The following is a 24,977-nucleotide window of genomic DNA, read 5'->3' on the forward strand; positions in this document are numbered from 1 at the left end:
TGTAAATGATGTAATCATACTGAATTGTGAAGATTACTTTATTAAAACACATCCTGTTAATCTTCATTTAAACCAATTTAAGACATCCACGTTGTGTTTACAACAGTACAATGACACATTATTAAGTTCTAAATTAATCATACAATGCCAAACAATATAATCGTAATACAGGAAGAAAACTGTAAACAAACATTCTGTACACAAACTCTGTACTGTTTCATATGACAACTAAGAAAGTCAACAATATCGCAGTACAGACCTTTTTTTTTTTAAAGCATGTGAATGATTATATAATACTGAGTAAAAGATTAAGGAAAAAAGCTAAAATTCAAGTCTTTTGAGAGAAAATAATTGAGGTTTCCTGACACCGTCTTGTGGCTCAGTGAAGGAATCACCTCCACCTGTCTCAAACACACCTCACTCCGTCACAAACACCCTCACTCTGTCACAGTCTCAGCGCTCGTCTCTGTCACAGTCTCAGCGCTCGTCTCCATCACAGTCTCAGCGCTCGTCTCTGTCACCGTCTCAGTCTTCGTTTCCGTTCTTGTTTGAACTGTCACAAAACTAGATGACGGTCTCTCTTCCTCCTCCTCCTCCTCCTCCTGCTCCTCCTCCTCCAGCTCCAGGTCAGCTGTTGCGTCCTGGTACTGCTGGTATTCCGCCACAAGGTCGTTGAGGTTATTCTCCGCCTCCGTGAACTCCATCTCGTCCATGCCCTCGCCCGTGTACCAGTGGAGGAAGGCCTTGCGGCGGAACATGAGGGCGAACTGCTCCCCGATGCGACGGAAAATCTCCTGAATGGCCGTGTTGTTGCCGATAAAGGTGGCGGCCATCTTGAGTCCTCGGGGAGGGATGTCGCACACGGCCACCTTGACGTTGTGTGGGATCCAGTCCACGAAGTAGCTGCTGTTCTTCTGCTGCACGGCCAGCATCTGCTCGTCTACCTCTTTGGTGGACATGGCGCCGCGGAACATCCCCGCCACGGTGAGGTAGCGCCCCCTCCTGGGGTCGCAGGCCGCCATCATGTTGCGGGGGTCGAACATCTGCTGTGTGAGCTCGGGCACGGTGAGGGCGCGGTACTGCTGGCTTCCCCTGGCAGTGAGCGGGGCGAAGCCCGGCATGAAGAAGTGCAAGCGGGGAAAGGGCACCATGTTGACGGCCAGCTTGCGGAGGTCGGCGTTGAGCTGTCCGGGGAAGCGCAGGGAGGTGGTGACCCCGCTCATGGTCAGGGACACCAGGTGGTTGAGGTCGCCGTAGGTGGGCGTGGTCAGCTTGAGCGTGCGGAAGCAGATGTCGTAGAGCGCCTCGTTGTCGATGCAGAAGGTCTCGTCCGTGCTCTCGATGAGCTGGTGTACGGAGAGGGTGGCGTTGTAGGGCTCCACCACCGTGTCTGACACCTGGGGGGGGGAGGAGAGGGGAGAGGGGAGAGGGGAGAGGGGAGAGGGGAGAGGGGAGAGGGGAGAGGGGAGAGGGAGAGGGGAGAGAGGAGGGGGAGGGGGAGAGGGGAGAGGGGGGAGGGGGAGGAGAGAGGGGAAGGGAAGGGGAGGGGGAAGAGGACAGGGGAGAGGAGGGGAGGGAAGAAAGAGAAATAGGGTAAAGTTCACACAGGTACCTTTAGTATGCTACAGTACAGCACAGTACACTGTTAGCATAGTACACACTAGTCACCCTTAGGGGAGGGAGGTTAGTATAGTACACACCTTGGGGGAGGGCATGACACTGAATGTGTTCATGATGCGGTCAGGGTATTCCTCTCTGATCTTGTTGATGAGGAGGGTGCCCATGCCTGAGCCGGTGCCCCCGCCCAGGGAGTGGACCAACTGGAACCCCTGCAGACAGTCGCAGCCCTCGCTCTCGCTACGGACACGGTCCATCACCTGCTCCACCAGCTCTGCACCCTCCGTGTAGTGGCCCTTAGCCCAGTTGTTTCCTGCCCCGGAGTTTCCTGAACACCCCCCCCCCCACACACACACACACACACACACATACACACACATACACACACGCAAAATAAACATTTCTGGGTGTAGCTCAGTGGTGGGGTATTAAACTGTAGGTAAAGAGGTTGCAAGTTCAAATCCTATTCCTGTATGTTGCTAAAAGAAAGAGTGACTATAGCCAGAGGCTACAGACTGTGACTGTAGACAAAGACTAGAGACAGTGACCATAGACAGAGACTATAAACTGAGACTATAAACGGAGGATATTGGGACAGGTGTCTCTCACCGTGGATGAAGTTGTCGGGCCTGAAGAGCTTTCCGATCCTGCTGCCCCTCACACTGTCCATGGTGCCAGGCTCCAGATCAATGAGCAGAGATCTGGGGACATACTTACCCCCTGGGGGGCAGAAACACACCTGAGACACACACCTAAGATACACACCTGACACACACACACCTGATACACACACACGCCTGACACACACACACACCTGAGACACGTACCCTGTGCCTCGTTGAAGTAAACATTGAGGCGCTCCAGCTGGAGGACGTTGTCGCCCTCGTAGTTCCCTGTGGCGTTGATCCCATGTTCCTCACTGATCACCTCCCAAAACTACACACACACACAAAGGGAACACCGTTACAAAGTGACCGAACACACAGAAACGTACTTACTAGGTCTATCCAGAAACACACAAACACAGTACAGCCACGTGGAGCCCAGACTCCCCGAGGTACAGTATAGCCAGCGAAAAGACCCACAGAGATTCTTCCATTCCGTACGGCTCCACAACCGTCCATCTAGTACCAGACGTGTTGGTCATTCATCAAAGATGCTCTGGATGATAACCCAGCCAGCCTGTCTGTCTCTCAAGGTCCCCCCTCTTCTCAGTACTCATTGTGGTGATGCAGTTCAATACAGTATATCTCGTGCTGTTTCTCTGGCTGGCATTGTGGAAGTCATGATAAACCCACGTCCCACCCATGCCAGTCTCGCACTTATCTTTCAGCACCAACATACGCAGGGAAACACCCTCTGCCACTCACAACTGTCAGAGTAGAAGTGTCAAGTCACAGCCCAATACATGAACCATATTAGGAGTGAAGTGAACATACCACCTATTACGTTTAAGGAAATACTGAATATTTTGTCGATAGATATGAAGTAAATTCTCTGTGTCAGGACTAGAGTTTGTTGGGTCTGGGTCATTGGGGTTGTTTAACACCTCTCCATGTGGTTACCACCTCCTTGGGTGTTGTTCTTCACAGTAAATGACAACAACAAACACCCTGTTCCACTATCATCATGTATTAGGATGATCACACATCTATAAGTCCTGGGAACTATTTTCTCCAGAATTCCCAACAAGAGAATTCCATGTTCTAGAGCATTCCTGATATCAACCCACCAAGAGTGGACTCAATAAATCCAGACAAATCACAAGGGGAGTCAGGTGGCTGAGCGGGTAAGGAATCAGGCTAGTAATCTGAAGGTTGCCAGTTCGATTCCTGGCCGTGCCAAAATGACATTGTGTCCGTAGGCAAGGCACTTCACCCTACTTGCCTCGGGGAGAATGTCCCTGTACTTACTGTAAGTTCCTCTGGATAAGAGTGTCTGCTAAATGTCTAAATGTAACACAGGAAGAAAATAGTAACTGATCTACAATTTTATTACCTTGGAGCCGATTTGATTCCCACACTGTCCGATCTGCAGATGTACGATCTCTCTCATGGTTGTCCAGATGACGGCCTCACCAGCCTTCTCTCAGCCCTGCCCTCTGCACCCTCCGCGCTTAAATACCAGGGCAGCTCTGATGACATCACTGATGATGTCACCCGGACCCCACTACGCTGTGACACTCACACAGTCCGGGATAACTCCTACTGTTATCCACAGAACAACATTGTTTGATGACACACTGTATGTTGCATTGTATATATAAAAAGTGATGTACTCAATTCATAACTGTAGGTTGTATTGGTTTTATGGTTGTATTGTTGGTTGTTTCTCCTGTCGTGCAAAATGTGTCTTGCAACGTATTTCCACAGACACAAGTGGGATAACTTCCAGAAACATACAAACTACAAATAAATGAAGTAACTCAATACTATTAACCAGACTAAAGCCAGAGCAGCCTAATACACACAAGCACCTTTATCCAACAGTTCACATGCCATTCACGCAGCAGAAGCTTTTATCCAAAGCAACATTCAAACAGCACACAGGAAGTACAGCAGGAAGTGAACGGGACTGTCACAGCGCAGGAGCTAAACGAACACACTTTTTTCCAAATAAGCCTTTTTCCCTGAAGAGGACCAGGGTGGAGAGCAGGACAGGATGTGTGTAAAGACTGTGCTGTGTCTCTGTTTGGGTCCAGATAAGACACACAGCAGCTGAGAGCTGCTTGTATCTGCGGCCCGCAGACACCCGACAGGCGGCAGACAGGCAGACAGACACCCGACAGGCGGCAGACAGACAGACAGACAGACAGACAGACAGACAGGCAGGCAGGCAGGCAGGCAGGCAGGCAGGCAGGCAGGCAGACAGACAGAAAGACACAGACAGGCAGACAGATAGACACAGAGACAGACAGACAGACAGACAGACAGACAGGCAGACAGACAGACAGACAGACAGGCACTGTCAGACACACAGACAGACAGGCGACAGACAGGCAGACAGAAAGACACAGAGACAGACAGACAGGCAGACAGACAGGCGACAGACAGGCAGACAGAAAGGCACAGAGACAGACAGACAGACAGACAGACAGACAGACAGACAGGCAGACAGACACAGAGACAGACAGACAGGCAGACAGACAGAAAGACACAGACAGGCAGACAGACAGGCACTGACAGACACACAGACAGACAGACAGACAGGCGGCAGGCAGACAGACAGACACACAGACAGGCAGACAGAAAGACACAGTAAGGCAGACAAACAGGCAAACAGACAGACAGAGACAGGCAGACAGACACACAGACAGGCAGCAGACAGACAGACAGGCGGCAGAAAGACAGGCAGACAGACAGGCACAGACAGACACACAGACAGAAAGACACAGACAGGCAGACAGACAGGCAAACAGACAGACACAGACAGGCAGACAGACAGGCAGCAGACAGGCAGCAGACAGGCAGCAAACAGACAGACATAGACAGACAGGTAGACAGCCAGAATCCCCAAATGTTTTCTCAAAAGCCCTGAATCTTTTAGGTTAAAATTTAGCTTGTCATTTACAGGTCGCTATAATTTTAGTAGTCTATAATAATTCCCAGCATCGCAAGATTTTTGTTTTGGAAATATAATTAACAAAGCGGGTTATCTGTTATCTGTTATCTGTCTGTGTTAGAGCTGCATCAAAATCAGCAAGCTGTTCGCAATATCCAATATTAACTGTTAGCAGTGGTGGTAATACCTTCACTACACCTGAAAAGACGGGCCTGAGAAGGGAGTCCTGCAATTGGACCCTATTGGAGAAAGGAGGAGCGGGCAGAGGGAGAACAGAGAATCCTAAAACAGAGCATATCAAATTAGAGCAGAGCACAGTAGAGTACACTAAAGTACAGCAGGGCCGGCCCTAGGGTTTTGGGGGTCCTAAACAAAAATAGTGTTGGGGCCCATTGATTGGCAAAAAGTTCTGTAATCACAGTTCAAGATTGTCATAATGTGTATCTAGTTAAATGGCACTCTACAGTATCAGATGTACCTCAACTATGAGAGTTGGGAACACAATGAAAAGTAAAGATCAGTTGTTTTTAGGGCTTGATTTAGGATTTAGAAGAGATGCTTTTGGGTCTATCTCTGCTAACTGTCATTGTTAACTTGATCAGTCCACGATGATGGAGAAACGAACAGCACAGCTATCTGGGTGACAGTCTTGTGCTCATGAGTGACTAAATACTGCCTCCTTCTGGTGGTTGAACATGAGATCCTTGGAACTGAACATACCCCTGAAGCATTGTACTGAAGCTGGAATATGAACATATCTGTGGGTTTACACCTTCCTTACACTTGAGAAGGGGGAGGGCATCGATGTGGTCCAGTATGAAGTAGTCTAGTATATCATAGTCTGCATGGTCACTCTGTGACACTGTGAGCACTACAGCACTGGGGTTGTGGAAGGTGGGATAGAAATCTAAGATGGTGGGTAGGGTGGAGATCTAAGATGGTGGGTAGGGTGGAGATCTAAGATGGTGGGTAGGGTGGAGATTAAGATGGTAGGTAGGGTGGAGATGTAAGATGGTGGGTAGGGTGGAGATCTAAGACGGTGGGTAGGGTGGAGATTAAGATGGTGGGTAGGGTGGAGATGTAAGATGGTGGGTAGGGTGGAGATTAAGATGGTGGGTAGGGTGGAGATCTGGTGAGGGTGGAGATCTAAGATGGTGGATAGGGTGGAGATGTAAGATGGTAGGTAGGGTGGAGATGTAAGATGGAGGGTAGGGTGGAGATCTAAGATGGTGGGTAGGGTGGAGATGTAAGATGGTGGGTAGGGTGGAGATTAAGATGGTGGGTAGGGTGGAGATGTAAGATGGTGGGTAGGATGGAGATCTAAGATGGTGGGTAGGGTGGAGATGTAAGATGGTAGGTAGGGTGGAGATGTAAGATGGTAGGTAGGGTGGAGATGTAAGATGGTGGGTAGGGTGGAGATCTAAGATGGTGGTTAGGGTGGAGATGTAAGATGGTGGGTAGGGTGGAGATGTAAGATGGTGGGTAGGGTGGAGATTAAGATGGTGGGTAGGGTGGAGATGTAAGATGGTGGGTAGGGTGGAGATCTGTTGTGGGTGGAGATCTAAGATGGTGGGTAGGGTGGCGATTAAGATGGTGGGTAGGGTGGAGATGTAAGATGGTGGGTAGGGTGGAGATCTGGTGAGGGTAGAGATCTAAGATGGTGGGTAGGGTGGAGATCTAAGATGGTGGGTAGGGTGGAGCTCTAAGATGGTGGGTAGGGTGGAGATCTAAGATGGTGGGTAGGGTGGAGCTCTAAGATGGTGGGTAGGGTGGAGATCTAAGATGGTGGGTAGGGTGGAGCTCTAAGATGGTGGGTAGGGTGGAGATCTAAGATGGTGGGTAGGGTGGAGATGTAAGATGGTGGGTAGGGTGGAGATCTAAGATGGTGGGTAGGGGCGTGGTGACAATCCAAGAAACATCCCTCCATATACCTAAGAACCGGTTGCACTAGATGTGATGTATAAACATCCAGGTGTGACAGCGCTGGAGACATAACTGTGTCATCCCAGCTAGGCCAGGCCCAGACAGAGGAGAGTTAGAATGGCAGTTTAGTAAGAAACATCTTTCAGTCAGAACAAAGAATAGCCTATAGCTGCGTCTAATTATACACCACTATGATCCAGATCTAGTGTTATGGAGGTCCACTCTGGCCCAGTTTGCTGAGACATGTACTTACCCATATAGACCAAAGACCTCTCTCTTAACCTAGCCCTGTCTAGAGATATAGACCTCTCTCAACGGAAACACAAGCCGTAAGTTACCTTATGTCCTCCACAATACCTCAAAGTCTTAGAAGTCTGGACATGGGTGTGTGTGTGTGTGTGTTTGTGTGTGTAGTGTGTAGTGTGTATGTGTGTGTTTGGGTTAGATTCTAATGTCAAGTCCCCTGTTTGTGAGATCCCAAAGCCTAGCTGCTAGGCCCTAGCACATAACCTCAAAAACGATTTTATTCTATTTGTAAAATCATCAGACTGTCTTCTGCGGTTTGAACACATCTTGTGGATATGAGTACTGTAACTAAATAGTACATGACTGATTGCCAAGACTGATATGACAACAAAGTTCTGTATGCTTTCTAAAACTTCATTTAATCATACTTGTTAGCGTCTAGTTTATTTCTTTAAAGATGGCGCCTTTTCTCTTAGCAACTTCATGACGTTCTGGGTAATCATGTGATCTCTCCCTTGTCGTTCCCAGGGTTCAGCTAGAACGGTTGGCCCCACCCCGTCTCTTCAACGCTATCTATCTTAATGTAAAATTCTCCGAGAAAAGGGGTGAAAATAGCAAATAATACAATAGAGAAAACAATCTATTCGCATTTATTCAAGAGCAGGTCTGGCCTGCCCATTATAAAATAACTGTCATCGTTGGATTTGCTATTCTACACCGGGGTTTGTTCATGTATATGCACATGTACAGTAGGCTGTCTACCATACGATTTCAAAAGGAATACAATGCCATGACTGACAGTAGGCAAGACTTGCAAGAAACAACTAACTAACGGCGGTTTCCATGTTTAAATCTACGTCGGAGAAATTACAAGAATATCTACTCAGTGTTCGTCTGGAAAATTGATGTGAGAAGAAATACAAATTACACCCTTAAAGAAAAAGACGGAGAAGGCCCTTTTTGGTCTGGTCAACCCCCAAAAACAATCCAACATCTGCGACGGGGAAAGGAATTAAACGTATTGGTGTATAAAACTGGATTTTATTGACAAGGTTACGAAAACGTGATGTGGCGAATTAAACAACATTTGGGCAAAGAAAGAAGCTTGGCATAGGGACTATCATGCCGTCATTTTAGTGGAAATATTTATATTTTAATTTTCCGTCCACCCTCTATCTGCCTTGCTTGTCTTGGTTTGGCGGAGGACTTATTGCAAAATAGAAGACGAGAAAATAGCCTACATTTTGATGGATTTGTAAATGTTGTGAATGGCAGTGGTCAGAATTCTAGCCGTGTAACAGATTAGGGCTTGTTGGGGAACCATTTGCAAAAAAATTGCGAATCTGTGGATTTCAGCTCCCACAGAACGACGACGTGGGAACCCCTACACGAAACCATTCATGTACATTGTGCGCTGAAGAAAATTCTTAATCACATTCTTATCAATGTTGATGACTTCATTGCGGATTTACAGTGAAAGCATTATAGCACACAGCAGTCTTAGAGGGCGGCCCGGGGTGTCGTCATTAGCACTGTAGCTCGTCTCCCACGGAATGACCGTATCGATAATTAGCAGTAATGTAAAAGAGTGAGGAAGCTGTTCTATCACGTTCTCGTTGTCACCTTTGTTTTACTGGCAACATAAATGTCACCCATCCAAAGCCAGGTGTGTTCCTCTTGGGCTAATCTAGGGATCTAAAATTATTTATTTATTATAACCCCCACACATACCCCTCCCCCGAACCTTGTATTGGGTTTTTGGGAAGATGGGTTGTCTGGGAAGTACAAAGACCGAAGACCAGCGGAACGAGGAGAAGTCGCAAAGAGAAGCAAACAAGAAGATAGAGAAACAGTTACAGAAAGACAAGCAGATTTACCGAGCAACTCACCGGCTATTATTATTAGGTAGGTTGTCGTTGTTGTAGAAAATCTGTTGATGTCCATCCCAGACCTACATTCCTCAAAATTATAAGGGTATTTTTTAACAAGACCATTGGTCATTCTCTCCCAACCCATTTTGAAAGACTTGCAATTCCATATTTCAAGAAATGTTTCATAAAACATTACAGTCAGGTTATAACATGCTCAAAGTAGATTGGCAGTGTGACTTGAAACATGTTAATGCCTGACATTTGTAAGTCTGCATAGGTCATGGAAAGCTATCTGTATGTAGGCTACCTGTGTTAGGATTGTTTTACCATTACAACTATGTTAGCATTATTTCACTAGCATTACTGTGATAATAGCATTGTTTCACTAGCATGACTGTGCTAGTAGCATTGTTTCACTAGCATAACTGTGTTGGTTTGTTTCACTAGCATGACCATGTTAGCATTGTTTCACTATTATGACTGTGTTGTTAGCATTGTTTTATTAGCATAACAGTGTTAACGTGTGAGTTATTTAGCATTGTTCTCATACTGGGTCATCAGGCTGGGTTCAGGGGCTGGGCAGGAGAGAAGGCCTACACTCTGGTACCCTACTGTAGGCCTTATCTCCTGCCCAGCCCCTGAACCCAGTATGAGAACAATGCTAAGTAACACACACGTTAACACTGTTATGCTAATAAAACAATGCTAACAACACTGTACTAAGCACAGTGCAAAGTATCATATCTCAACTACCAGGCTATCTCTCTGGCACCCTACTGTACACCTTACTGGTACTCTACCAGTACCCTACTGGTATGTTACTATAGGCCTTACTGGTATCCTACTCTACACTACTGTAGGCATTGTCTGTCTGTCTACCTGTCTGTCTGTCTACCTGTATGTCTGTCTACCTGTCTGTCTGTATGTCTGTCTACCTGTCTGTCTGACATCTGTCCCCTCCCCTCCCAGGAGCTGGGGAGTCTGGGAAGAGTACGATAGTAAAGCAGATGAGGATACTGCATGTGAATGGCTTCAACGCAGAGTGAGTCTCTTTCTAAACCACATCATACCACACAACATTCACACTGTATTCATTTAGCAGATCCGCTTTTATCCAGAGCGACGTGCAAATGGTACGCGTAGAAAGCACAGTGGAAAACTCACAACAGTGTTTGTTTCACCTCATCATTATGTAAGATATTATAAAACGGAGCTGCTCAATCCAAAATGGTTTAACGTTGTTTAAAGGCTAACACAGTTTCAAGATATCTAAACTCGTAAATTTGCTGAACTAAGTGCATGTTCCCGTTCGTGTGCTTCACCAGGAATGTTGTCGTATTGACTGATTGAATCTAGAATGTCCCCAAATAGATGTTCTTCTTGAGAAACGGGGGATGGGTCCAGATCAGTGGTGGAGCATTTGACTGCAGATCAAAAGGTCTCAGGTTCAAATCCCCCCTCCCCCTGTAGGCTGCCTTGGAAAAAAAGCCTTCTAAAAGATCACATTACATAGAAAAAAAGCATGTAAAAAGTACCTCAGATGTCATTCTGTGTGATCTGCTACAGAGTGTCAGACTGGTACAGTGTTAGAGGATGCAGTGCAGCAACTTCAGGACCTGTATGGTAAAACAGGAGTTAAAGTTATAGTCATACTTCTCCTCCATCTGATGAACAGCTTCTGGTGTCCTGTGTTGTGCCTGTCTGCTGTACGTAGCCCAGTTTCTGCCTCCTACCTCCCTAAGCCCAATGCTCGTACTCCTTTGAAAAGCATTTTGATACACTGGGAGATGATGTCAGGCTGTGTTCTATTTTGAATCGTGTCTCTCCTGGAAAGAGGGCTGGAAAAAAACGCTCTGTTGTGGGTTTAGAGGCAGATGTCTGTCCAGCCTCAGAGCACTTGTACACCGACGGAGGCAGGGCAGGGAGGTGAGGCAGGGCAGGGAGGTGAGGCAGGGCAGGGAGGTGAGACAGGGCAAGGAGGTGAGGCAAGGCAGGAAGGTGAGGCCGGACAGGGAGGTGAGGTCGGACAGGGAGGGTGGGGTAGGGGGGTGAGGTAGGGGAGTAGAGGGCAGGAAGGTCAAAGGTCAGGGACTGCTCATAGACTGAGGTGAAGGAGAAGTGGATAGGAGAAGAGAAGGAAAATGGGATGAAGGGGAGAGAAGGATAGGGAGAGAAGGGGAGGTGCAGTGGAGAAAGAGAAAGGGAGAGATGTAAAGTCAAGGAAGAGAACAGGGAGATGAGGGGAAAATAACTGATGTAGACAAGGGTGGAGGAGGGTAGAAGGAGGTTGGACAGAAGGTCGGTGTCCGTGTAAGAAATCCTCTAATCCTTCATGTTCTTCTCCAGTTCTTCAAAATGCTGATTTGGATGTTGCCCGTTAGACTGTCTTCCTGTTCACCTAACATTGTGAGATTAAATCAGTCTTATTTATCCCACAGGGAGAAAAAACAGAAGATTCATGACATAAAGAACAACATAAAAGAAGCTATAGAGGTATGTGGGTCTGTTGTCTGGTGGTGATGTCTACATGTGGAGGATGTTAACGTGTGCATTAGCTTGCTGTGAAGGTTAAAGCTGTTAAGTGTAACACAACGCACCATTTTCAGCGTCATCCGACCCTGTTAAATAATGCTTTCTAGTGAAAAGTTGTGGGTGTGGGGTTTTCATGAATGTTCATTGTGGGGGCTTCCTCAAACTCTAAGAGTGATACAAGAACCTGGCCTAGGACAAGGCCTATCATCATGCAGAACCCTTTCCTGTGATCGATCAGGGTACTTAGAAAAGGCACTCATCACAAACATCACAAATTATAATAATAAAAAAATTATAACATGATTGCAAAGATTCATCAAAATCAGGATAGATGTTTGGCCACGCGTGAGTATTGATTGTAGAGGTTTACCTCAAAGAGGTTTCGGAGTTTAGCTACACGTTAACAAACACTCCAGACTGTCTGAAATGAAGACTGTTAAACATAATTCTTAATAAGGTTTGTTTACATTTCATGTGTATTCCTTCGAGTGAAGGAACGGTCTGTATTCATCAGGCACAGTGTAACAATAACATAGTGGTTTAATAACAACAAGATTGTATTTCTCCTTCCAGACGATAGTAGCGGCCATGACCACTCTAACCCCGCCCGTCCACCTGGCCTGTGCAGCTAACCAGTTCAGGATCGAATACATCCTCAACCTAGCCAACCAGAAGGACTTTGAGTTCACCTCGGTGAGTATCATCTTACTCATTTAGCAGACGCTCGTATCAAAAGATATGTACAGGGGGATTTGAACCTCTAGATCTGTAGTCATATGCTCTAACCACTGAGCTACGCCCTACCCTGCTCCCAGTCCTGTTCCCACCTAAAGGATTAGCTCCACATGTTCTGGAGGGATTGTCGAGGGCAGCCTGTGTTTTGTGTTGTGTGGATTCCCATGAAGCAAGACATGCCTGTGTGTAAGCAACATCTAGTGTTAGTTCAAGTAAACCCACAGACCGACAGCACTACAGACCGACAGCACTACAGACCGACAGCACTACAGACTGACAGCACTACAGACTGACAGCACTACATACTGACAGCACTACAGACCGACAGCACTACAGACTGATAGCACTACAGACTGACAGCACTACAGACTGATAGCACTACAGACCGACAGCACTACAGACCGACAGCACTACAGACCGACAGCACTACAGACTGATAGCCAGCCAGTCAGCTCGGAGGCCAAGGAGAGCTCAGCGTTGTGATTGGTCGTGAGCAGGTGTGCGGCCCTGGGAGGGGGAAGGTACAACCAGGCCCTCACCTGAGACCTGCAGTTTATTAACTCTGATTGTTTTCTCACCTGAGAGATGCAGTCAGTCGCTTTGCTCTGATTGTTTTTAATGACCTGGATAATGGCTCCTGTGGGGCATCACCTCTGAGACAGAGAGACTTGGAGACCTCTAGGGACTGCTTACTACTGGACTAGAGGCAGACTATACACAGAAACACAGACAGACAGGAAACAGGGCACACAGACATGCAGACAGACAGACAGACAGACAGGCAATCAGGCGTACAGATAGACAGGGTAGCCCAGTCTTGATCTTAGCCCTGGGTCTAATTCTAGCCCTAGGTCTGGCTCCATCCCTCACCCTGGGTTAGGCTCATCTATTCCCAGTTTTGCCCTAGTCATAGCTCTAGCCCTAACCCTAGACCAAGCCCTAACCCTGCCCATGGAACTGGCTGACCAGCCCTGTAACGTCTGTGTCAGGGTTAGATGGTTGCCTTGGAGATTCGCCTGCTGCTGTCTATTGATTTTGCTTCTGATGTCACAGTCGGTGGGATTACTGAAGAAAAAACGTATTCCTAGACTGAATTGTCCTGCATGGAATGAAATGTTTTTTTGGCTAAACCTAGCTCCCCATGCTAGCTAACTATACCAGACCTAGCTCCCCAGGCTAGCTAGCTATACCAGACCTAGCTCCCCAGAATAGCTAGATATACAAGACCTAGCTGCGCAGGCTAGTGTACGGTTAGCTGCTATCACTGAGGGCTACTGTGTTTGGGTTGAGAAGACAATCTGATAGGCTAGCATCTACCACCCCACTCCCCCCCAGGTCCCACCACTCCCCACCCCTACCAGGCCCCAGGGCCTGCTGCGAACCAGTCAGACTGGTTAACTCTGCTTCTCTGGAAGGGAGGGAGGGAGGGAGGGAGGGAGGGAGGGAGGGAGAGAGAGAGAGAGAGAGAGAGAGAGAGAGAGAGAGAGAGAGAGAGAGGGAGGGAGAGAGAGAGAGAGAGAGAGAGAGAGAGAGGGAGGGAGGGAGAGAGAAAGGGAGGGAGGGAATAGCATTGAAAGAAGGAGTGACGGATAGAGAGGCACGAAGGGAGAGAAGCAAGACGGAAGAGAAAACAGAATGAGAGAGTGAGGAGAGGGAGGGAGGGAGAGAGAGAGAGAAAGGGAGGGAGGGAGACATAGAGGGAGTGTAGCTGTGAAGGAGGTAGGAAGCAGTATAAGGAAAGGAGGGAGAAAGCGAGAGGCTGAAAGAGATGTAGGTATAGAGGGAGAGAGACAGCGGAAGGCAAGAAGGGAGGGATGGATGGTGGGAGTGATACAGGAAGTTTGTGAGGTGAAGACATCAAGAAAGGAGGTCAGTGTTTGCTCTTTGTAAATGTGGCCTTGTAGTTTTCATGTTTTTATTTACACTAGTGCAGTGCCCTTGGTTGACTACAGACTGCGACTGGTTGCTAGTTCTTCAAATAAAACAAACAGAATGTGCTTTCTCGTGTTCTCTCTGTTTCTAACCAAATAACAATTAGCTGAATAATCGTGTCAGTTAGCCGTTTCTACAGTCAGTTGGCTATACAACCTGTGAGTCAAAGACTTTCAATTTATTGGAACTTATTTCAATTAAGGAGTCAGGTGGCTGAGCGGTTAGTGAATCGTGCTAGTAATTTGAAGGTCACCTGTTCAATTCCCGGCTGCGCAAAATGACGTTGTGTCCTTGGGCAAGGCACTTCACCCGTCTTGCCTCGGGGAGAATGTCCCTGTACTTACTGCAAGTCGCTCTGGGTAAGAGCATCTGCTAAATGTAATGTAAATGAAAGTCTTTTTCCCATCAGTTAAACAGTAGGGGCACAAATTATTAGTTCACGGTTGTTCAGTGATATCATTCTGTCTGTTACCTTCCCTAAACTACTTGTCTGTATTTGTGTGTGTTTGTGTCTGTGTTTGTGTGTGTGTGCGCATGTATGTGTGTGTGTTCATGTCTGTGTGTGTGTGTGTCCTCTCTCTGGCAGGAGTTTTATGAGCATGCTAAGACCCTCTGGCAGGATGAGGGTGTGAGGGCTTGCTTCGAGAGGTCCAACGAGTACCAGCTCATCGACTGTGCACAGTAGTGAGTACACACCTCTCTCTCTCTCTCTCTCTCTCTCTCTCTCTCTCTCTCTCTCTCTCTCTCTCTCTATCTCTCTCTCTCTCTCTCTTTTTCTCTTTCTGTCTCTCTCTTTCTCTCTCTCTCTCTCTCTCTCTCTCTCTCTTTCTGTCTCTCTCTTCTCTCTCTGTCTCTCTCTCTCTCTCTCTCTCTCTCTCTCTCTCTCTCTCTCTCTCTCTCTCTCTCTCTCTCTCTTTCTGTCTCTCTCCCTCTCTCTCTCTCTCTCTCTCTTTCTGTCTCTCTCCTCTCTCTCTCTCTCTTTTTCTTTCTGTCTCTCTCTCTCTCTTTTCTCTCTCTCTCTCTCTCTCTCTCTCTCTCTCTTTCTGTCTCTCTCTTCTTTCTCTGTCTCTCTCCCCCCACCCCCCCATTCTCCTCCTCCTCCTTTCCCAGCTGCCTCTGTCTTCTCTGCCGTACTTCTTTTATCCACTTATCAGTCTGTGTTTCAAGGCATGCAGTGAACACATGAACACATGAGGCCACTTCTTGGAAGGCAGAGGCCCAGGTGGTGCTCTGTGTGTGTGTGTGTGTGTGTGAGAGTGAATGTATATATGTGTGTATATGTTTGAGTGAATGTATATGTGTGTGGGTATGTGTTGTGAGTACATATGTGAGTGTGTGAGTATGTGTGGTGTGTGTGAGTGAGTGTATATATGTGTGGGTGTACGTGCGCGCATGTGCAAAACAAGCTCCCAGCAAGATGATCGTGAAAACCCTCCCTTGAAAGAAGAATGAAATGTAATTATGTTTTTTTCCTTTTTTTGGGGGCCTTAATGTCGCTGTCAGGCAGAGACAGGCAGACTAATGGAGATAAATCGAGATAAATAGATATGGATGGACTGTCAGAGAGGGGAGGTGACGAGAGTGAGGATTAGAGACGGAAGGTGAAGAGAGAGAAAATGAAAGGGGGAGGTGAAGAGAGAGAAAGAAAGGGGGGAGGTAAAGAGGGAGATAAAGAGAGGGGGTATGACGAGGGAGAAAAGACAGAAGGGGAGAGACGAGAGAGAGAAGGTAGAGAAGAGAGAAAGGAAGAGGGGGGAGAGAGAGAAGAGAGCAAAAGGGAAAGAGGGCGAAAAGAGAAATACTGAGGTGGGAGAAGAGAAAGGGAGAGAGAGGTTGAAGAGAAGGAGCAGAGAGAACGGGAGAGAGAGGTTGAAGAGAAGGAGCAGAGAGAAAGGGAGAGAGAGGTTGAAGAGAAGGAGCAGAGAGAAAGGGAGAGAGAGGGTGAAGAGAAGGAGCAGAGAGAAAGGGAGAGAGAGGGTGAAGAGAAGGAGCAGAGAGAAAGGGAGAGAGAGGGCTCTCCTGCATTGCGGGGTGTGTTGTGGATCAGATCTGGACTGGGTGACCAGACCGGAAGAGCTGCTCTCCCCTCCCTCGACTTATGTAAACGGAGAAGGAGAGAGAGAGAGAGAGAGAGAGAGAGAGAGAGAGAGTATACAGAAAGAGAGAGAGAGAGAGAAGAGAGAGAGTGAGAGAGGAAAGACGAAAAGAGATTGAGAGGGGGAAAAAGAGAGGGGGGGAGGGAGAGGGGCAGAGAGCTATTTATAACTCAGGCTAGCTGCAGAAGGAGGAAGAATGAGTGAGTGTGTTAGAGGGAGACAGAGGGAGGGAAGGACAGAGAGAGATAGGGAGACAGAGAGAGAGAGAGATAGGGATGCAAAGAGAGAGAGAGAGAGAGAGCAGGGGGGTCACAAGAAAAAGAGAGGTAGAGAAAGGGAATAAGAGAGTGAGACAACTTTAGTATCATTGATAAAGATGCTACCTGCAAATGGAAACATCTTCTCCCAGACAGGGAGGGGGGCTCCTGTTATGACGTTTAAGTTAGACAGGTAGAGAGGTAGACAGATAGACAGGTAGAGAAGTATACAGATAGACAGGTAGAGAGGTACACAGGTAGAGAGGTAGACAGGTAAAGAGGTAGACAGGTAGAGAGGTAGACAGATAGAGAGGTAGACAGATAGACAGGTAGAGAGTTAGACAGGTAGAGAGGTAGACAGGTAGACAGATAGACAGGTAGAGAAGTATACAGATAGACAGGTAGAGAGGTAGACAGGTAGAGAGGTAGACAGGTAAAGAGGTAGACAGGTAGAGAGGTAGACAGATAGAGAGGTAGACAGATAGACAGGTAGAGAGTTAGACAGGTAGAGAGGTAGACAGGTAGACAGATAGACAGGTAGAGAAGTATACAGATAGACAGGTACAGAGGTAGACAGGTAGAGAGGTAGACAGGTAAAGAGGTAGACAGGTAGAGAGGTAGACAGATAGAGAGGTAGACAAATAGACAGGTAGAGAGTTAGACAGATAGAGAGGTAAACAGGTAGACAGATAGACAGGTAGAGAAGTATACAGATAGACAGGTAGAGAGGTAGACAGGTAGAGAGGTAGACAGGTAAAGATGTAGACAGGTACAGAGGTAGACAGATAGACAGGTAGAGAGAATGCCCTTATACGTAGGCAGGAATAGCATAGAAGCCCAGTGCACTCAGTTAACATGCTGTAGTGAGACAGTAGCGATACAGGGATGCCATGCTTTCCTCCAGGTTGCTAGTGTCCCTTGTGTGCAGATTCACAGTGTTGACAGTCAAAACACAAGCCTTTTAAACCCTCAATTCTTTCTCTACTTTCTCCCTCCTCTCGGTCCCTCTCTCTCCCCCCCTCTCTTTTCTTTCTCCCTCTTTACTCTGGGTTCACTCCATCTCTCCCTCGATCTCTCACTCTCTGACCACCGAAATACTGTTAGACCTAAACACTTTTGATCCTTGATCTTCTGCTTTACGTTCTACGTGAACCATTTCTACGTTGCTTTGGATGAAAGGGTCCGATGAATGAATGCATGCAGAGAGTATTTGTGTATACTCTGTTTATACTCTTGTGTATGTGGTGGCTGTAGTTAGCCAGTCCCCTCCTGCCATGCTCAGTGATGTTGGGTAGAAATACATTTCCCATCATGCTTAGCAAAGCTGAACAACTCCATGTCCCAGCATTCTCAGTGATGTTGGGTAGAACTCCATGTCCCATAATGCTTAGTGATTTTGCAGAACTCCCTGTCCCATTCCTAAGCGTGTTCTCAACATTAGTTTTTTTCTCTCTCTCTCTCCCTCCCTTCATTGGCTTCTCTCCACCTTTCCCTCCCCCCTTCACTCCCTCCCTCCCCGTTCACTCCCTCCCCCCTTCACTCCCTCCCTCCCCCTTCACTCCCTCCCCCCTTCACTCCCTCCCTCTCACTCTTTGCATTTCTTTCTCTCTACTCCTCCTGTTTATTCCTCTTGTCTCTCCCTCTCTCTGGCCCCACTCCAGTCACACAAGACTTGGAGCTGATATTCTATTTATAGCGCCTGTGCTTCTGTCACCATGACAACCAAGCTGGAGGCCAGGGTGCCAGGAAGCTATTTTCAGAGCAGCTCTGTAATGTCAGACACAGCCTGCTCTCTCTTCCTCTATCCTTCCCTTGCTTTCCTCTCTTCTTTCTCTGGGGGGGGGTGGGGGCTGGGGGGGCTAAGGTAGATGCAGACTTCACTCCCCAGGGCGGGATTCGAACCTGCGTTGTTGTGCGCATATCGTTACAGGAATAAGGCCTTTTCACAGTGAGCTGCAGCCTCTAGATCTGTCAAATGCTCTAACCACCGAGCTATATGCATCTCCACATCATCACACAATACAAACTAAACATAACAACGTATTTTAGTCTCTCTATGAATAGAGGCGTTATAGATAACCCTTCTGTTACTGGGGCAAGCTCTATTATGTGGTCGGACTACTAGGCACACGTATTATTGGACCGGGCTATTAATAGTGAGACGGACTAAATATGTATCTGTAATGGATCCGAGGGCACACTGAAATGATGGTTGGTTAGAACAGTTCTATTAGCCTGCCTGTCTGCCTGCCTGTCTGTCTGTCTGTCTGTCTGTCTGTCTGCCTGTCTGTCTGTCTGCCTCTCTGTCTGTCTGTCTGTCTACCTGTCTGCCTGCCTGCCTGCCTGCCTGCCTGCCTGCCTGCCTGCCTGTCTGTCTGTCTGTCTGTCTGTCTGTCTGTCTGTCCATTACTGTGCAGAGTGTGTGACCTGCAGTCCTCCTGTCACATTTCACCCCAGCGTGTCACATTCCTGCTTATCTCAGGGGGTACATAGCTAAGCCATGAGAACCAGTCAGCCAGCCAGCCAGACAGCCAGCAAGCTAGTCAGTCAGCCAGCCAGACAGCCAGCAAGCTATTCAGCCAGACAGCCAGCCAGCTAATCAGACAGCCAGTCAGCGCTCTGCTCCATTGTGAGGGTCAGTTATTCGGACAGATAGACCTATAGATACTTCTCTATAGAGCCATAACTACCTCTCTACACAGTCTACCCACCTGTATACAGTCTACCCACCTGTATACAGTCTACCCACCTCTATATAGTCTACCCACCTCTATACAGTCTACCCACCTCTATATAGTCTACCCACCTCTATACAGTCTACCCACCTGAATACAGTCTACCCACCTCTATACAGTCTACCCACCTCTATACAGTCTACCCACCTGAATACAGTCTACCCACCTCTATAGAGACTTCTACCCTCTACAGGCCTCGTCACTGTCTCCATCAGAGTGCAGCCCTAGCTACGTGTCTAAGTCGTGTCTGACCCAGTGGATCAGCACTGACCCCTTGACCTGCCGTGAGCTCTGGCTCCCCACCCACCCAGACCGGGCATCCGGGCCCCTGGGCTGGAGGAGGAGGCTGGCTCCCTGGGCTGGAGGAGGAGGCTGGCTCTCTGGGTGTGTTGTGTCGGCCACCTCCATTGTCTCCAGCCCCTATTGGCTCTGACCCGTGTGGCTTGCGAGGTGCGAGTCAGATTAAAGAAGCAGGTGTTTGTCTTATTGTGAAGCCCTCACCCTACCTTTCCCTCTGCCCCTGCCCCCCCCCCCCTCTACCTCACCCTCTCCCTCACCCTCAGCTTTGCCTCGCTCTCGCTTTCTCCATCTACCTCACCCTCCCTCATCCTTTCTCCTCTCCTCTCCTCTCCCCCCTCCCCCCTCTTTAACTACTACTACAGCGGTCCCATTGACTACAGCCCAGCGCCAGGCTGAGCTGTCTGGCGATGACTCACAGCCTGTCTCTCCAGTGCACCTCACAGCTAGCAGGCACTCCCTCCGGTGGCGGTCGGTGGAAGTGCGCCTCCGAGCTCTGGAACGTCATTGCTAAACACCTGCTTTTGTTGTTGTTTTTATTGTAGTTTTCTAGACAAGATTGACATGGTGAAACAGAATGACTACAGCCCCTCTGATCAGGTAGGTACACGGAGGAGAAACATTTGTTGAGTGTTTTTTTTTAATCTTTCAGAACAGATACTCTCTCTCACATTCACCTGTCTTTCCCCCAGGACCTGTTACGATGCCGAGTATTGACCTCTGGCATCTTTGAAACCAGATTTCAAGTGGACAAAGTCAATTTTCAGTGAGTAAAAAAACCAAAACAGGAATAACTATAATAATACTTTGTTAATTTAGCAGATGCTTTTGTCCAAAGTGACATACAAATACTATCCCCGATGCTAACTCTGATGTTAATCTGGATGCTAGCCCTAATGCTAACCTGGATGCTAACCCCGATGCTAGCCCAAATGTTAACCTGGATGCTAGCCCTAATGCTAACCTGGATGCTAACCCCGATGCTAGCCCAAATGTTAACCTGGATGCTAGCCCTAATGCTAAAGTGGATGCTAACCTCTAGCTCTGAGTGATCTTGTTGTCTCACCATTGCCCAGAGCAGAATCTCACCTCTGTTTTCTTCTCCCAGCATGTTCGATGTGGGAGGACAGCGAGACGAACGGCGGAAATGGATTCAGTGTTTCAATGGTAAGTTTCTGTCAGGAGGCAAGGAGGTACACACATCGGTTGGGTCATTTTCGAGACATCTCTTAAAATATTTTGCATTCTAGCATGGCTAGCTTTTTTCCCCACAGGATGACAGATAAATTGATAAATAACATAACAGACTGCTACAAAATGAAAGGATTTCATGTGGGTAATATAGGGTACAAGTGCAGTAGCTCTTTTGGAAATGACAATGATAAAGTATGAAGTCATTTACTGTCGAACTGCAGCAGTATAAATACAACAGAAATTACCTGATTGACAAAAACACTGATAGTGCAATGTCGGAAAACTCAGGCAACCTGAAGCTACTTAGCTAGTCTTGACTATTCGATCCACAGCCACAGCCTGTTCTAACCACTAAGCTATATCCTGCCCCCAGACGTCACGGCCATCATCTTCGTGGTGGCCAGCAGCAGCTACAACATGGTGATCCGGGAGGACAACCACACCAACCGCCTGCAAGAGGCGCTAAACCTCTTCAAGAACATCTGGAACAACAGGTGTGCTGCTGTCTCTGGCCCTAAACCCTGTCTCTGTCTCCTAACCCTGTCTCCTAACCCTGTGCTTGTCTCCTAACCCTGTCTCCTAACCCTGTCTCCTAACCCTGTGCTTGTCTCCTAACCCTGTCCCTATCTCCTAATCCTGTCTCCTAACCTTGTCTCCTAACCCTGTCTCCTAATCCTGTCTCCTAATCCTGTCTCCTAACCCTGTCTACTAACCCGGTCTCCTAACCCTGTCTCCTAACCCTGTCTCCTAATCCTGTCTCCTAACCCTGTCTCCTAACCCTGTTCTTGTCTCCTAACCCTGTCCCTATCTCCTAATCCTGTCTCCTAACCTTGTCTCCTAACCCTGTCTCCTAATCCTGTCTCCTAACCCTGTCTCCTAATCCTGTCTCCTAACCCTGTCTCCTAACCCTGTCTCCTAATCCTGTCTCCTAACCCTGTCTCCTAATCCTGTCTCCCCACCCTGTCTCCTAACCCTGTTCTTGTCTCCTAACCCTGTCCCTATCTCCTAACCTTGTCTCCTAACCTCCTGTGTGCTACATCCTTCCAGGTGGCTACGCACCATATCGGTGATCCTGTTTCTCAACAAGCAGGATCTGCTAGCGGAGAAGGTGCTGGCGGGGAAGTCGAAGATAGAGGAATACTTCCCCGAGTTCGCCCGCTACACCACGCCTGACGACGGTGAGAGGCGCTAAGGCTGGTCCTTGTACAGACAGAACCATGATAAGTGTTTGTGTCATTATGGGATGGTGATGACGGCAGCATCAACAGTCACATGTTACATGTGGACAAACAGTGGTTAGGGTTCTTGTTGCACTTGATGTAGAAAAGGGCTCATGGAAAGTGCGGCAGATAATCAAGGACTAGAAGAGCACGTTTGTGATGTGTGTCTGTTCCCTGAGCTCTCACAGGTTGTGTCCGACCCCCCCCCCCCCCCCCCCATCACTTTGAGAAAGCCCCCAAATTAATTATTTATATATATATATGGGTGGGTGGGTGGGTGGAAATAGTGTTGTTAGTCTTTAATGTCAAGGAATGCTCTTGTATTAAGAGTTCTGTTGACTTTCTCCTTCAGCAACACCAGAACCTGGGGAAGACTCTCGTGTCACAAGAGCAAAGTACTTCATAAGAGACGAGTTCTTGGTAGGTACCATGACCCCAATCTGTAAACACGCTTTACTCTCCGTCCTGGTGCAAGGCTGTGACATTTGCTCGACGTTACTGAGTGTGGGGCAGTGCTATCAGACTCTTAGCCAAAGACACGTACAGGGGAAGGGATTTAATCTTGGTTGATCCACGGCTCTACTTCTGAGCCATGCCTATCCCACTATAGTTATTAGAACTGTAAACACAGGATTAATCTGACCATGTGTGTCGTGTGCAACCAACACTTTCATCCAAAGCAGCCGACAAGAAGTGAATATGCACTAAATCGAGGATAAGGAGTGCATAGCTCTACCAATTGGTAGAGCTGGTACCATCCGACCATTTCAGTGGTCAGAGTCAAGTCAGTATATTTCAAAGGCAAAGTGTTGGAAGTCGATGTTCGTGAGCTTTAGTGATGTCACATCCTGTTTTGGTGATGTCATGTCCTGTTTCCTCCCTCACAGAGGATCAGCACAGCGAGTGGAGACGGCAGACATTACTGTTACCCTCACTTCACCTGCGCCGTCGACACGGAGAACATCCGGCGCGTCTTCAACGACTGTCGAGACATCATCCAGAGGATGCACCTCCGCCAGTACGAGCTCTTGTGATTGGAGGAGGAGGAAAAAAAGACTCCCCGTGTTAAGCCAATCGGTGACCAGTTAGCCCTCTCCTCAACCAGACAGCCAATCAACCCAGCTCCCCTTTCATCCTGACCAGAAGACTCCGTTCTGAGAACATTGTTGTGGGTATCAAAGGCCTGACCTGCTGCTGTCAGACTAGTGCACCCAGGTTCACCATCAGCCAGGCTGCAGTGCTGATATCCACAGCATATGGTACCTGTGCTCTGGACTGGAATCCGTTTAACAGCACAGGCCCTCCTCTTCCTCCAAGACACACACACACACACAACCCACTTTGATTATCAGTGCGCAGTCTCACACACATACTGTACATGCACACACACATGCCTACGTAAACACGTTCCACTGTTTTCAATCATGGAAAGTTAAAGTGCCGGTGCCCTGGCTTGGGCTGCTTCACGGTCCTGAAAGGGTTTGCAGGGTGTTGAGAGGAGGGACCCTGGCAGGCAGGTATTGAGAGGAGGGATCCTGGCAGGCAGGTGTTGAGAGGAGGGATCCTGGCAGGCAGGCGGCAGACACTGGGAGAGGAGAGATGGGGAATGTCAGCAGTCCGGAGGAGAGAGACGTGAGCCTATTCTGCCTAAGGACAGATGCATGCAGAACTGACGGACTGGGGACATGAAACACCACCGGCTCTTCAATCATCCACGAGCAAATGCATACGTTGATGCATACAGTGAACTTAATGCAGTGCAAAAAAAAATCCAAGCTATATATATAGATATTTATATATGTGTGTATATAAATATGTGTATATATATATAAATATATATAAATATTCTATATTCCTGTAATAACACAAGTCAACTTTTACGTTTTGTCCCCCGCCCCCTTTCTTGTGTGGTGGTGTACCCTGTGTGTGTGATTGGCCTATGTGCACCATCCCTCTCTCCCTCCCTCCCTCCCTCCCTCCCTCCCTCCCTCCCTCCCTCCCTCCCTCCCTCCCTCCCTCCCTCCCTCCCTCCCTCCCTCCCTCCCTCCCTCCCTCCCTCCCCCTCCCTCCCTCCCTCCCTCCCTCCCTCCCTCCCTCCCTCCCTACCCTCCCTCCCTCCCTCCCTCCCTACCCTCCCTCCCTCCCTACCCTCCCTCCCTACCTACCTACCTACCTACCTACCTACCCACCCTCCCTCCCTCCCTCCATCCCTCTCCCATCCTCCTTCCTCTGCTGCCAATCTCCAGACAAGTAAACATCAACTTCAGAACAGGCAGATTATGAAAGCTGCTTAAAAAAATGAAATTTAAAAAGGTGGATGATGCTATAATTTACTATGAACGTGTCTGGATTCATACAACCCCTCCCCCCCCACACTCTCAACCTCACCTCCCTCCCCTCACCTCACCCTCCTCTCCCAAACCTCTCCTCAATCCTTTCCTGGCTTTCAACATTTCTCTTTATTTTACTGCTGGATTGTTATTCCTGTACAGACTGTAAAATGTTTTATTTTGTACAACTTTATCGAAGAAAAAAAAAGAAACTTGTAGAAGATCCCCTGTGCCTTGATCACGACTGTACGTGTAAAATGAGCTAAGATGTGAGGTATGTTTCACTGCGCTGTATCCTCCCCACTGTGCCAGCCCCACCTGGGGTCAGGGTCTGTTGCTTTTCATTCAAGTCAAGTTTTCATTTTCCTTCTTTAGTTCGTCCATTGACTCATTGGTTGAGTCTCCTCTGGTTCATGAAAAATAGGATATGA

At 48.0% G+C, this 24,977-nt stretch overlaps 2 protein-coding genes across 5 annotated transcripts; one reads left to right on the top strand and one right to left on the bottom strand.

Moving 5' to 3' along the window:
* Positions 1 to 20: 20 nt before the first annotated feature.
* tubb1 (tubulin, beta 1 class VI) lies at positions 21 to 3,724 on the bottom strand. 3 transcript variants are annotated; one of them, XM_084705970.1, is made up of 5 exons: positions 3,616 to 3,724; positions 2,445 to 2,553; positions 2,227 to 2,337; positions 1,701 to 1,945; positions 21 to 1,397 (listed from the first exon to the last, which is right to left on the bottom strand). In XM_084705970.1, the coding sequence occupies exons 1-5, from the start codon at positions 3,670 to 3,672 to the stop codon at positions 438 to 440; spliced, it is 1,482 nt and encodes a 493-aa protein (XP_084562096.1). In that variant the 5' UTR covers positions 3,673 to 3,724; the 3' UTR covers positions 21 to 437. The 3 variants fall into 3 exon arrangements, with proteins under 3 accessions (XP_084562096.1, XP_084562097.1, XP_084562098.1); XM_084705971.1 differs by lacking the exon at positions 3,616 to 3,724 and adding an exon at positions 2,703 to 2,880; XM_084705972.1 differs by lacking the exons at positions 2,445 to 2,553; positions 3,616 to 3,724 and having other exon boundaries at positions 1,701 to 2,050; positions 2,227 to 2,317.
* Positions 3,725 to 7,878: 4,154 nt separating this feature from the next.
* LOC146272337 (guanine nucleotide-binding protein G(s) subunit alpha) lies at positions 7,879 to 24,171 on the top strand. Of its 2 annotated transcripts, XM_084705518.1 has the most exons (12): positions 7,879 to 9,252; positions 10,188 to 10,260; positions 11,657 to 11,711; positions 12,324 to 12,443; positions 15,004 to 15,101; positions 20,348 to 20,402; positions 20,495 to 20,568; positions 20,911 to 20,969; positions 21,370 to 21,490; positions 22,044 to 22,174; positions 22,569 to 22,636; positions 23,104 to 24,171. In XM_084705518.1, exons 1-12 carry the CDS (start codon positions 9,114 to 9,116, stop codon positions 23,248 to 23,250), a joined length of 1,140 nt encoding a protein of 379 aa, XP_084561644.1. In that variant the 5' UTR covers positions 7,879 to 9,113; the 3' UTR covers positions 23,251 to 24,171. The 2 variants fall into 2 exon arrangements, with proteins under 2 accessions (XP_084561644.1, XP_084561645.1); XM_084705519.1 differs by lacking the exon at positions 22,569 to 22,636.
* Positions 24,172 to 24,977: the final 806 nt, after the last annotated feature.

This window comes from Hypomesus nipponensis, chromosome 9 (genome assembly GCF_054491055.1).
Source record: "Hypomesus nipponensis isolate SF chromosome 9, ASM5449105v1, whole genome shotgun sequence".
NCBI lineage: Eukaryota > Metazoa > Chordata > Actinopteri > Osmeriformes > Osmeridae > Hypomesus > Hypomesus nipponensis.